The sequence below is a fragment of the Mesoplodon mirus genome (genome assembly GCF_964341445.2).
Source record: "Mesoplodon mirus genome assembly, chromosome: 8".
Classification (NCBI taxonomy): domain Eukaryota; kingdom Metazoa; phylum Chordata; class Mammalia; order Artiodactyla; family Ziphiidae; genus Mesoplodon; species Mesoplodon mirus.
In genome coordinates, this window is record NC_138984.1 from 38,393,313 (window position 1) to 38,408,497 (window position 15,185).

Consider the following 15,185-nt stretch of genomic DNA (forward strand, 5'->3'; position numbering starts at 1 on the left):
CTTTAAAAGACACAATAGACCAGATAGATTTAATTGATATTTATACGACATTCCATCCAAAAACAGCAAATTACATTTTCTTCTCAAGTGCACACGGAACATTCTCCAGGATAGATCACATCTTGGGTCACAATCAAGCCTCGTTAATTTAAGAAAATTGAAATCATATCAAGAATCTTTTCTGACCACAATGCTATGAGATTAGAAATCAATTACAGGAAAAAAAATGTAAAAAACAGAAACATATGGAGGCTAAACAATATGTTACTAAATAACCAAAAGATCACTGAAGAAATCAAAGAGGAAATCAAAAAATACCTAGAGACAAATGACAATGAAAACATGATGATCCAAAACCTATGGGATGCAGCAAAAGCAGTTCTAAGAGGGAAGTTTATACCTATACAAGCCTAACTCAAGAAACAAGAAAAATCTCAAATAAACAATCTAACCTTACACCTAAAGCAACTAGAGAAACAAGAACAAACAAAACCCAAAGTTAGCAGAACAAAAGAAATCATAAAGATCAGAGCAGAAATAAATGAAATAGAAACAAAGAAAACAATAGCGAAGATCAATAAAACTAAAAGCTGGTTCTTTGAGAAGATAAACAAAATTGATTAACCATTAGCCAGACTTATCAAGAAAAAGAGGGAGAGGACTCAAATCAATAAAATTAGAAATGAAAAAGGAGAAATTACAACAGACACCACAGAAATACAGAGCATCCTAAGAGACTACTATAAGCAACTCTATGCCAATAAAATGGACAACCTGGAAGAAATGGACAAATTCTTAGAAAGGTATGACCTTCCAAGACTGAACCAGGAAGAAATAGAAAATATGAACACACCAATCACAAGTAATGAAATTGAAACTGTGATTAAAAATCTTCCAACAGGGCTTCCCTGGTGGCGCAGTGGTTGAGAGTCCGCCTGCCGATGCAGGGGACACGGGTTCGTGCCCCGGTCTGGGAAGATCCCACATGCTGAGGAGCGGCTGGGCCCGTGAGCCATGGCCGCTGAGCCTGCGCGTCCGGAGCCTGTGATCCGCAACGGGAGAGGCCACAACAGTGAGAGGCCCGCGTACCGCAAAAAAAAAAAAAAAAAAAAAAAAATCTTCCAACAAACAAAAGTCCAGGACCAGATGGCTTCACAGGTGAATTCTATCAAACATTTAGAGAAAAGCTAACACCCATCCTTCTCAAACTCTTCCAAAAAATTTCAGAGGAAGGAAAACTCCCAAACTCATTCTATGTGGCCACCATCACCCTGATACCAAAACCAGACAAAGATACTACAAAAAAAGAAAATTACAGACCAATATCACTAATGAATATCCATGTAAAAATCCTCAACAAAATACTAGCAAATAGAATCCAACAGCACATTAAAAGAATCATGCACCATGATCAAGTGGGATTTATCCCAGAGATGCAAGGATTCTTCATATACACAAATCAATGTGATACACCATATTAACAAATTGAAGAATAAAAACGATATGATCATCTCAATAGATGCAGAAAAAGCTTTTGACAAAATTCAACACCCATTTATGATAAAAAAACTCTCCAGAAACTGGGCATAGAGGGAACCTACTTCAACATAATAAAGGCCATATATGACAAACCCACAGGAAACATCATTCTCAATGGTGAAAAATCGAAAGCATTTCCTCTAAGATCAGGAACAAGAAAAGAATGTTCATTCTCACCACTATTATTCAACATAGTTTTGGAAGTCCTAGGCATGGCAATCAGAGAAGAAAAATAAATAAAAGAAATACAAATTGGAAAAGAAGAAGTAAAACTGTCACTGTTTGCAGATCACATGATATTATACATAGAGAATCCTAAAGATGCCACCAGAAAACTACTAGAACTAATCAATGAATTTGGTAAAGTTGCAGGATACAAAATTAATGCACAGAAATACACTAATGATGAAAAATCTGAACTAGGAAATAAGGAAACACTCCCATTTACCATTGCAACAAAAAGAATAAAACACCTAGGAATAAACCTACCTAGGGAGACAAAAGACCTGTATGCAGAAAACTATAAGACACTGATGAAAGAAATTAAAGATGATACCAACAGATCGAGAGATATACCATGTTCCTGGATTGGAAGAATCAATATTGAGAAAATGACTATACTACCCAAAGCAATCTACAGATTCAGTGCAATCCCTTTTAAATTACCAATGGCATTTTTTACAGAACTAGAACACAAAATCTTAGAATTCGTATGGACACACAAAAGACCCCGAATAGCCAAAGCAGTTTTGAGGGAAAAAAATGGAGCTGGAGGAATCAGACTCCCTGACTTCAGACTATACTACAAAGCTACAGTAATCAAGACAATATGGTACTGTCATGAAAACAGAAATATAGATCCATGGAACAGGATAGAAAGCCCAGAGATAAACCCACACACCTATAGTCAACTAATCAATGAAAAAGGAGGCAAGGATATACAATGGAGAAAAGACAGTCTCTTCAATATGTGGTGCTGGGAAAACTGGACAGCTACATGTAAAAGAATGAAATTAGAACACTCCCTAACACCATACACAAAAATAAACTCAAAATGGATTTGAGACCTAAATGTAAGACCAGGCACTATAAAACTCTTAGAGGAAAACATAGGAAGAACACTCTTTGACATAAATCACAGCAAGATCTTTTTTGATCCACCTCTTAGAGTAATGGAAATAAAAACAAAAATAGGGCTTCCCTGGTGGTGCAGTTGTTGAGAGTCCGCCTGCCGATGCAGGGGACATGGGTTTGTGCCCCGGTCCGGGAGGATCCCACATGCCGCAGAGCGGCTGGGCCCGTGAGCCATGGCCGCGGGGCCTGTGCGTCCGGAGACTGTGCTCCGCAACGGGAGAGGCCACAACAGTGAGAGGCCCGCGTATCGCAAAAAAAAACCAAAAAAACAAAAATAAACAAATGGGGCCTAATGAAACTTCAAAGCTTTTGCACAGCAAAGGAAACCATAAACAAGATGAAAAGACAACCCTCAGAATGGGAGAAAATATTTGCAAACGAATCATCGGACAAAGGATTAATCTCCAAAATATATAAACAGCTCATGCAGTTCAATATTACAAACAACCCAATCCAAAACTGAGCAGAAGACCTAAATAGACATTTCTCCAAAGACGACATACAGATGGCCAAGAAGCACATGAAAAGCTGCTCAACATCACTAATTATTAGAGAAATGCAAATCAAAACTACAATGAGGTTATCACCACACACCAGTTTGAATGGGCATCATCAGAAAATCTACAAACAACAAATGCTGGAGAGGGTGTGGAGAGAAGGGAACCCTCTTGCAATGTTGGTGGGAATGTAAATTGATACAGCCACTATGGAGAACAGTATGGAGGTTCCTTAAAAAACTAAAAATAAAATTACCATATGATCCAAAAATCCCACTACTGGGCATATACCCAGAGAAAACCATAATTCAAAAAGACACATGCACCCCAATGTTCCTTGCAGCACTGTTTACAATAGCCAGGTCATGGAAACAACCTAAATGCCCATCGACCGACAAATGGATAAAGAAGAAGTGGTACATATATACAGTGGAATATTACTCAGCCATATAAAGGAACGAATTTGGGTCATTTGTTGAGACATGGATGGATCTAGAGACTGTCATACAGAGTGAAGTAAGTCAGAAAGAGAAAAACAAATATCGTATATCAATGCATATATGTGGAACCTAGAAAAATGGTACAGATGAACCGGTTTGCAGGGCCGAAATTGAGACATAGATGTAGAGAACAAATGTATGGACACCAAGCGGGGAAAACAGTGCGGGGCGGGGGGGGTGTGATGAATTGGGCGATTGGGATTGACATGTATACGCTGATGTGTATAAAATTGATGACTAATAAGAACCTGCTGTATAAAAAAATAAAAGAAAATTTAAAAAAGAAAAAAAAAGGATGTTAGTTAATATTCATCTTTTTGTAAATCTATATCTTACTAGATTTCAAATGGCCTGTCCTGTTTCCTCAACGGATCTCATAAGTAAAACCCTAGATAATGAAATACAGACATTTTGCTTTGCAGTTTAACAGATTTGTATTTTTGAAGTTAAAAACTTTTTAATCCATTCACTTGCTTCTTGAAAATTACTTTCTAAATCATCATCACCTTTGCTTAAATTTTGTATACCCATTACAGAGAATTCAGCTTCCCTTATTTTCTTCTGAATGATGAATTATTGGGGAAAATATCCAAAATTCACTCTAAAGATTATCTCTTCATGTAAATCATCCAGTTGGTCTATTTTCTTTATTAAACATCCTTCAAACCAAACATCTTTATACACTCTAGGTAAAGGTAGCCAACAATATAGTATTCACTGACATGATTTAATCTCAGGTCATGCAGTTTCAAGACTCTTGTCTCTATTGTTAATAAGTACAGTTTGTTCTAATAAGACAAGCTTGTCATTAGAGTCGGTCTGAATAGAGTCATGTGTAAGAATGTAACTTCATCTTTTCTCAGAGATAATTACATTCTCAGAGACTTGTCAAGTTCCAATATGAATATTAGCTTAACCTTCTCTGAAATACGATTATATCGATTCAGAATTACGAGTCCTTGTCTCTAGCACTTATTTCCTCTTGAATCTCACTCCCACCTTCACTGATGAGCAGCAGACAGACTTGATTTGATTATCTTATACAAATGAAAGCTATTTACCTATAGACAAGATCCTCTGATGTTTTATCAATCATATCGTTCCGTTTTCACTTCTGCTCCTTGTAGTAGTCAGAAAGTTCTTGACTTTGCTCATCTCTGCTCCCAGTTCTTACTAAATGCAGAAATGATATGTTTATCATTCAAATCAGGACACTTGAAAGGGGACACCAAAAATATTTTAAATTACATAATTTTTAAAATATGTACTTATTGACCAACAAAGAAGTTTATCACATTAATAAACCTATTAAATCATTCTGTTCAAAGGCTATTTTTCAAAACTTAAAGTCTAATATTACAAAAGGCATAAACCTAGACTGTCCCTGGGAAATCTGAATGTAGGTAACCCTATTAATATATTTTAAAAAATGAAGGTAATATTAAAGTAGGATCAAAAAGTATAGTCTGAAAGACATTAAGCCATAAGGAATAGGTGTGAACTCTTCTATTACTTTAACCCTTGAAGCTTTATAGTTTCTGGCTTAGCCATTGATACAGCTATATAAATAAACTGAATTATGTTTAGGTATAATAAACCTGTTTCCCTATGTTATAAACATGAAATCATAGAATCATATAACCTAAGGACTACAGGGTCTACAACTGTGGAATAGCCTTACAATGTTAGTCTTAAAATATTGGTAACTTAACCTGTGTAACTAAATTTGCTATATAATTTCTAGGTAGTTCTAAAGAAAAGCTTCAGTTTAGTCACTGAAGATTGTTTAAAGTCCATGATAACATTCCTTATAAAAACTGCATTAATTTTGTTGATGTTGATGATAATTTGCTATAAAATCATGCTTAGAATATCACGTTTTTGCTTACTATATTTTTCTAAGAATAACACCTCATGTTTATATAGCACCTTAAAATTTATGAGCGCTTCACATACATTAATCTCATTTTATCCACTCAATATTTTTGTGACATAATCAGGCAACTTTTTACAAGAGAAGTGAGGCTTAGAAAGGTTAAGAAAATTGCCAAAGATGACATTACTATTAAGTGATAGAACCTCAAACTTCTGATTACTAATAAATTGTCACCTGTAAGGAGGCAAATGGGAAGTGGTTGGGTGGGGACCTGAGAAGATCCTTAGAGAACACAATATTTTTCAGAAATAATTTGTCTTATTCAAGAGTTATAGACCATCTATCATTAAATCACTAAAATTAAATCTTAAGACACAAATAAAATGTCTATTCTAATCCCTTAATCATCTAGGAGTCAAGATCAAAAAATAGTTCAATTCTAAAATAAACAAATTGTAATAAACATGAAACTGTTTAATCATGCTTTTATCAAGTAACCTAAGTATGAACAGTTTCCCAACCAAAACAGGAGTAATAGAATTACCCTAGAATTTAATTTTTTAGATTGTTAGTCAAAATTTTTCTTTAAAAGTGTTGTGCAATTCAGCACTCTGGGAAATATAAGGAACACAAGGTGAGAAAAGCCTTCTAAGTATCTCAGAAAAACTTTAATCCCTCTGAGAGTGAAAGATACCCACCTATAGGCAGTGCCATCTACTCTATATTTTGGGAACATGGCACATTTCCACGTTTTTGAGAACATAAAGTCCACCAAAAACAACAAATGAACCTTTGGTTGCTTTTCTTCTTCTTTTCCATTCTTCTTGCTAGTAACTGCAATATAGGCATTTATCAGTCTTTGTACAGACCCTCCATGTAGTGTTTGCTATTTGGGGTAAGGGTTATTCTAGTTTAGTTATCTTTTTTTATATCCTAATGACAAGTACCAAACTCATGCTACTTTTTATACTGATGAAATGTGATTCCAAGATAAATGGATCACTATCATAATTGCCTACTGAAGTCTCCTTAGCTCAAAAATTCTAACAGTGCCCATAGTTAAATATAGCTTAATGTCACTGAAATGAATTTTCTCACAACACTTACTTTGGTAATTATCTTTTCATTTATTTTACAATACTTTATGTTTCTTTTCTGGTTAGGAGACTATTTTGTACCTTCACAAAGTATCCTTAAGTGATACAGTAAACTCTTTGTGTAACTGCACAATTTAAAACATTTTAAACCCTAGAAGCATCTAGGTCTGATATGCCATTAAAAAATTACCCATTGTTTTTATGACTTACTCCTGATAGTTAACTATTCTAGCGTTGGCAAATTGTTTCACTGTTAGTAGACATGCTCAGTCTTAAGTCAAAAGAATGGCATATATGCCCAAATCCTGGAAAGTACAACAGGTAATCAACCATGCCTCTTTAGAGAAATGGGGCTTATCTTAGAAGCTTTAGTTCATTTCCCTTAACTAAATATAAATTGCTAGTTTTTAGAAGAACTACTAGAACACTTGTACCATTTCTGTTGTCACATTCAAGCTGGGCAATTGATTTAGCCTACATGCTACTTCCAGTGTTTTATTCAGCTTTATGAGATAAACTTGGGCTCCTTGATACATTCGTCTTGAATCACAATATTTAAACTCAAATCATCTAAAGCAGGCAGAGCAAATAATGAGATTTTTTTTAGACAAAAGGATTTGTCTAAACACTGATGCTCTGAAGTAGGCATTTAGTCATTAGAGATGCCTTAGCTAACATTTTCCTATTCTCAAGTGCATTGAGAAAAGCAGTATCTCCAGCAATCCTTATGTTCAGCAGTGAATCAAATAAAAATCATTTGTTGGGACTCATTCTATTCATGGAAGTTTTACTTAACAGTAGGATGTCACTCCATTAACACAAAAGTTTATTAATAATTACCTGATTTTCTCTGGTTAGTCGCTTTCTCAACCATAGGATCTGCCTTCTAATTTTGTATATCACTAAGTACCTAAATCTTTTTTTTTTTTTTTTAACAAATCTTTACCAAAGTTCAGGGCTGGCACAAAGGAAGTATAACCTAATAATTTAGTAATACCATTTGATGTGGCTATTCTCAGATCCTTTGTAGTGAGTCTTTTTTATAGCCCTAAGATGCCTCCCTGTCTAGCAGTAGGTTATAAGGTAATCTACTCTTTCTAGTGGGAATTTCCTAAAGTACACCTTCTCTCCTCAGAATGCCGGCCCAATTAATATTATTTTTAAAATCTTCCCCTTATGGGCTTCCCTGGTGGCGCAGTGGTTGAGAGTCTGCCTGCCGATGCAGGGGACACGGGTTCGTGCCCCGATCCGGGAAGATCCCACATGCCGCGGAGCGACTAGGCCCGTGAGCCATGGCCGCTGAGCCTGCGCGTCCGGAGCCTGTGCTCCGCAACGGGAGAGGCCACAACAGTGAGAGGCCCGACTACCGCAAAAAGAAAAACAAACAAACAAAAAAAGGAGCGAAGGCAAAAATGTGTACAATCCAAGTAGATTCTCAGATTCAGAAGTAGGAATATAAAGCTTCTATTTTATTTGTGATAAATAAGACAAAGTGAGGGGTAGAAGTGAAAGCACACACACAAAAAAATCTTCCCCTTAGGTAATAATAAGAGCCATTTAAAATGCATTAAAACCATTATTTTCTTTAAATCTCTTAATAGGAACCAAGGTTACATTCTGTGAGAAGAAGCTTTTCTCAACCTTCATCTGTAGGTTTGAAACCTCGATATTCTCGAAGCCCACACTTTCATCCTAGAAAACATTTCAGAGCAGAGAATTGAATTCTTACTCCACCTTCCTCTACTGATTCTGTTAAGTAGAGTCTTGGATAACTATTTTATCCAATAATAGAAAACAACTAGCCCCATGTGTGGTCTGGTAACAAGTATGAGGGTTTTGGATGTACTTAAGGTTAAATGTTTTTGCTTTTTTAAGGGAAGTAAAGAAATCTTAGCAGCCAGAACACTGGAGTTACAGGATAAAATCATGGTTTCCTTTATTAATTCACACACACTTAAGTAACACAGACTTATAATCTGTAACAAATAGAACAAAGGTTATATCTATAAAACAAGTATCGTGATAAAGTTTGAAAAATTTGGTCATCATCTGGCTATCTTATCAACATGATAATGTCATATACAACCACTTAAAAACATCTTCGGTGTTTGGATTTTACAGTTTTATTCCAGATGTTTTATAGTTTTTAGACACAGCATGGCATATACAGAATATACATAGCAACAAACCATTTGTTGTAATAAGGTAAATTCAAAAAAACACTATCTCGATAATTAGGGAGATAATATGTATAGAAGATTTTAGGTTCCACATTATTTTGTTTTCACTATATCTAGGTTTGTGTATATTTTACTTATATTAAGTGTTTTTGATAAAACATTTCAAATTCTAGGTTTACATTAGAAATTTTGCCAGATATTAATATATATATAATTTGTATATATAATATCTGGAAATCTGTCATATGATGACCATTTATTTTATACTAATTACTATGGCCAAAGTTGACACAATTCTTAAATATACTTAAAGATATCTCCATATTTATTTCTGGCCCTCTTGTTATTCATACTAGAAGTATAAGGGTTCTTATAGCATCTTAGCAAGTGTAAGCATTCACTGCATATATCATGTCCGATTCAATACATATTTCTTCCTTTAACACAGTGACACTGTCAATATTCCTTTTTATCTTTCATTCAGGTCTTAGTTTGTGAGGTCTTTAGACTTTAAAAACATTAACTTTGACTAAATAAAACTTAACCACAACATTATTTTTCATCTTTTAAATACAAAGCTTGATTGTCTGCTCTTACAGAATTGGAAAAGTTTATAATTTAAAAAAGTGCCACATTAAGTAGAACTTTTTAAATTAAAAAATGGTCATGCCAACTTTTCTTTAAATGCTACCTGTTTAATATATATCCCAACTTTCTTCTGCAAAAACATTATATTCCTTTTATAGAAGGTTGGGCTAATAATAAAGAATAAAAATTGTTATATAAATAAGCAGTGTTTAAATTGACTACATGGAAATTATAGCATTTATTTAAATTTGATTGCACAATGCTAGGAGTCTTATTTTTTTCACTATTTTAATTTCGTGTCCACTCAAAGAAGTAGAGTTGGTTTGCACTTCTGTTAGGAAAGAATAAGAATTATTTATCTTTTTAAATTATATTTTAAAACTTTCTTACAATATTAGATAACCCAGTTATAATTTGAGTTAATTTTTTTAACCCTGTCTCATAAAGAATAATGAACTATCCATTGATGTATATATTTTTGGAGTATATCACCAAAATGTTTCTGGGCTAAAATATTTATGTTGAGGAATAAAATGTAATAGCACAGTGTTATAGAATAAATAATATAAAGAATATTCTGGCACATCCAAAGGGCAGTCCACCTATTGAGAATATTTTATTTTGCTACATTAATTTTGAAAGTAGCATGCTATATGTTATGGTCCAGTGTTCTATAGTTAGAGCCCTAGTCAAAAAGATCATGAAACAATATAATACTCCACTTGTCTTGTCTGGTGTTTTCAGTATACATTTTAATCCCATATTTATAATTCAGGCTTATTCAGTATATAACAAGGCATTTTTGTTCTAGAACTTTTATAAATTTCTAGAGTCCAAGAATAATTGCATTTTGCTTCAAAAAAAGATTTACATTGGTATTTTTCTTAGCTAATATATTGTAGGCAGTTGTGCTCTTTACCAAAATGTTTTTATGTACTTCCACAGTGCATTCATTCAATTCTGTAAAGATTATATTACTTCATTTTTCTCTCCAGATATAAAATACAGAAAAAATGGAGGTAGTATGAAAGTTAATGTACCCAAAAAAACCTGTTCTGCTTACATTGTGATGTTTTCCTCTTATTTTATAGCTAATATAACATATCCATGATAGTAAAAACAGCTTTAATAACTATAAGAGATCAATATTTTAGCTTTTAATTATCAAGGTCCTTTTTATTATGTCCTGATATAAAAATGAACAAAGATAAGGAAACTAAACCCTTATGCTTAGCCTCATATAGTTCTGAAACAACCAATGATAGTACATAAAGGAAATAGTATTACCTAAGAAAGCATATCTTTTTTTTTTCCTTTGGTATTTTGGAGAAAACATCTAAAGGATAATAATTTTAAAGTATACCCTAACAATTTGAGATTACTTTTAATACTTTCAATGTGTTTCTTGCTAATCATATTTAGGATTTTTGTTTTTAACATGTCTAACTTTGGTACCAAAGCAAAGAAAGCTACACAATATCCACTTACATATTTTTAGAAACACATAGAACAAACTTCCTAAAATCCTTATTAGTATCTGATCTATTATACAAACTATTTTTTTAAAGATACTAATAGATGTAAATTTTTCCTACCCTATACATACCCAAATACTGACTAGTAAAGTCAACCTTAGGGTTATTTTATTCAGGCAATATCCAATTGTTTGTGAGAATGGCTCTCAATAAAATAACATTTAATATCCTAATGTCTGTGCCAAAGGAAAAATGAAAATAAACTCAGCAACAATCCTATGTTTACCAAATACATTTTTATGCCTGTGCCCTAGCTGTGTGTCTATCTTTAAAGAATGACTTGTTTAAAACTCAAGCTCAGACTTACCTACCTTCACATATTGAATATTTAAAACACTTACCTCTACAAACTTACCAATGATGGGTTTTGATAACTTAGTTGAACTTGGCTAGCCCCCTTCACACTACATTTGATGTTAAGCAGTAAGTTTTCATTATTTTTCCTTTGTTTTTCTGTCTGAGATTAGGTTGATTTCCTAATTTTTACACTTAGCTACACAGTTATATATTTCTATTGGTTTTTGTGCCCCACAACTCATAGCTTCACTTCTAGATGGTCTCCATGAACTATGGAAAAAGGAAGAAGTGCTAAATACTCTCCTTAGACTAGAAAACCAATTTTATGACATTATTTACATCCAAAAATGTTTTATTTAAAATTTGTTAGGAATTAACTACCTTCTAGAAGCTGATTTTTATGTGGACATTTTAATAAGAAAAAACTTTATTCTTTGAGGATTGATTAACTAATAGATTTTTTTTTAACTGGGTCAATGTCATAATGAATGTTAAAAATATTTCCTTTATACTCAGCAAAAAATACTCCTTCTAAATCTTAAAATGGTGTGAAAATCCAACCATCAGCTTTCATGCACTTAACTATATATATTTTCAATAATTCATTTTATTTTAGTACTTAATGATCTTCTTCTATAATACCAAAATGGGCTTCTTACACATTGTAACTTGATTTATTTAATTACATTCCAGTAATGAGCTGTAAAATGAAACTGAACTCAGGACTAAAAAGTTTTGCTTTTTAAAAATGTAGGGAGTTTCCATAAAATAATTTTTATAGAAATTTAAATATACAAAGTTAATGCAATAATTTCAGTTTACCAGGATTGAAGGTTCTTTGCTTTAGGAATGCCTATGTAAATTCCTTCAGCAAGTGATTTTTTTTTTTTTTTTTTTTTTTGCGGTACGCGGGCCTCTCACTGTCGTGGCCTCTCCCGTTGCGGAGCACAGGCTCCGGACGCGCAGGCTCAGCGGCCATAGCTCACGGGCCCAACCGCTCCGCGGCATGTGGGATCTTCCCAGACCGGGGCACGAACCCATGTCCCCTGCATCGGCAGGCGGACTCTCAACGACCACGCCACCAGGGAAGCCCAGCAAGTGATTTTTAAAGGTAATCTTAAAAATGCTATATGTAGGATATTTTTTATAATATATCAGTCTGATTCTATAAGCAAGTCATAATCTACCATGCAAAACATACTGTAAAAGTACCCATCATGCCTTGCTAACTATGGGATTATATAGCTTGAATTTAAATAGAGTTCTGAAGAAATTATTTAAAACGTAAAATAAAGGTGTAGATGTTCTTAGCTTCCAAGTTAGGAAGGACTTTAATACCTTTTGATATATTTTTAAAAATACAATTCAGATGATAGCTAAGAGACCTATATACACTTAGGTTTCATCCTGAACTTCTGCAAGGTGTAGCCCATGTCCAACTTTAGCTACATTTCATTTAAAAAGTAAAACATGACAGAGTATTCTTTATGCAATTCATAATAAAGTCTCTAATCTGTGGAAGTTAAAACATGTCTTGACCATCATATATGACATATATCAGATATAATTTACCAGGAATTATCCAGTATGTGGCATTTTAGCTAACAGGGTGGTATTTGCTTTGGTAATAACTAGAGTCAAAGGCATTTAATCTGGTTTCTGCAAGCTTGTTAGGAAAGATGTCATAAGAATATAGTAAGAAATGTTCAGTAAATCCATAGAACTTAAATTGTTTAGATGAGTCTTTTAATAAGTTCATTTGTATTAAAACTGTATGTATGAAATGAAAAAATTTCAGTGTTTGTGACCTAATAAAATTCTCTGGCTTTGTTACTTTAATAATTAATTCAAACTCATGAATATTGATATGTTTTCATGTTTAGAGATAAATGTATAAAGTATTGATTAGTAAAATGTTACTTTTAAATACTTAGATTTATGAATTTATGACAACATTCTTTCACTTTGGGAACTGTTGGTTTCAAAAATTTGGAACACTCTTCTGAAAATAAGAAACAAAATAATCTTAAGGAAAAAGAAAAATAGAGGCTATAGAGTTATTAAAATTTTTAACAATTTACACTAGAACACATAAGCAGGCTTCAAATACAAAGGAAACTATTGAAAGCAAAAAAAGAAATATATTTCATGATAAGGTAAGCATTTTTTCTAAGTTTCATTTTTGGCACTCATATGTTTCATAATCTAGCTATCAAGAACCAATTCCTCTTCTTGAAACACTGAATGTATTTTAATTAAGTGTTCTTATTTAGACTTTTCATCTTCAGATCTTTGGATCTGATTTTACTGCTTCCTCTTCCCCACAGTACAGTTCCCTCAATATACACTCAGGGATTGTCATGGTGTTGATGTTAAGGATGGTGCTGAGGCTCTGGCACTAAAATAAGTTTGAGTCTAGGCTCTCCTGTTTTATAAGCTGTATAACCTTAGCCAAGTTACTTAATGTCTCTGTGTCTCAATTTCTTATCAGTTAAACAGAGTTAGAATAACACTTAATAGGGTTGATGGAAAAAGTAAATGAGAGAACACAAATAAGGAACACAGAACTGGTGGTCCTCTTCCTTCACCTTCATTTATCTTCAATTAGAAGATTTCTTCAATTAGAAAATTTGGCAAAATTATGGCCATGGGGTCCTCCCCTTTTAATAATCTAGAGAGGACTCACTGAACAAGTATATTTGCTGACATTTCTATTCAAAAAGCAAGTTATTATTTTCGCAGAAGCATGCATGGAAAAGATAAGGCTTTAGAGTCACAAAACCTTACCTGCTATAAATTTTTCATTTTTTTCTCCCCTTAACAGTGATGATACACTTGGGTAGTGAGCATTAAAAACTGAAATGCTAATGTCTAGTGTAAGTTATTAATTTTTACTTTCTCATTGCCTGGTTTCTCTGAACTCACAAATGGCAGTCTCATTTCTTTCCAAATTTGAACATTTCTTGTCATTTTCAGTTTTAACTTTTTATATTTTGAGGCTGTTGTTAGATTATACAAGTTTAATTGTCATAACTTATTGGTATATTATTCCTTTTATATTAAGTCTCACTTCATCTTTAGTAATGGTTTTCCCCTCAAAATAGATTGTCTACTATTAATATTATGATACCAGCTTTCTTTTGGTTAACATATGCCTAGTGTTTCTTCATGTCTTATTTTGTTATGTTTAAGTATATACCTTTTAACTACATATAGCTAACTTTAAACTTAAGCTTGAATATTGCTGTCTTTTGACAGGACGTCCATCCTATGATATTGTTTTATTATAATTACTGATATATTTATATGCATTTCTGCCATCTTATTATGGGTTTTCTTTACCATATTTTTCATTTTTCTTTGTCCTTTTTTTAACCTTCCTGTCTTCTGTTGGATTGAGTTTTTTAACATTTCATCTGGCTAAGAAGAAATACATTCTAGTTGTATTATTTTAGTGATTAACTAAATTGTGTAATATTTACACAATATTTATTATTTAATTATTTAATATTTATTATTTAATTTAATATTTACAGGCTTTTAACCAGTAGACATTTCTAGATTAGTTCAAAGGAAGTCAGATTACTGAAACTATCATATTTAATGTGTTCCAGAGTAAAGGTTATTACCCTTTTAAAAGTATTTTAATCAGGAAAGTGTAATGAGTCATATTTTGTTTGTTTGTTTGTTTGTTTGTTTGTTTTTGCGGTACGCGGGCCTCTCACTGTTGTGGCCTCTCCCGTTGCGGAGCACAGGCTCCGGACGCGCAGGCTCAGCGGCCATGGCTCACGGGCCGAGCCGCTCTGCGGCATGTGGGATCCTCCCGGATCGGGGCACGAACCCGCGTCCCCCGCATCGGCAGGCGGACTCTCCACCACTGCGCCACCAGGGAAGCCCGTAATGAGTCATATTTTTATTGAATGTATTGAATTAAGAGAATAG

The 15,185-nt window shown here is 33.5% G+C and overlaps 1 protein-coding gene across 1 annotated transcript in view; it reads left to right on the forward strand.

The window, feature by feature from the left end:
- BOLL (boule homolog, RNA binding protein) overlaps positions 1 to 8,364 on the forward strand; it is a gene marked incomplete at both ends in the record, with an annotated part of 62,251 nt that extends 53,887 nt beyond the window's left edge. The window contains one exon of the mRNA XM_082630935.1: positions 8,245 to 8,364. Coding sequence (XP_082487061.1) covers positions 8,245 to 8,364 — 120 coding nt within the window. The remainder of the gene's footprint in view (positions 1 to 8,244) is intronic.
- Between the last annotated feature and the right edge of the window lie 6,821 nt (positions 8,365 to 15,185).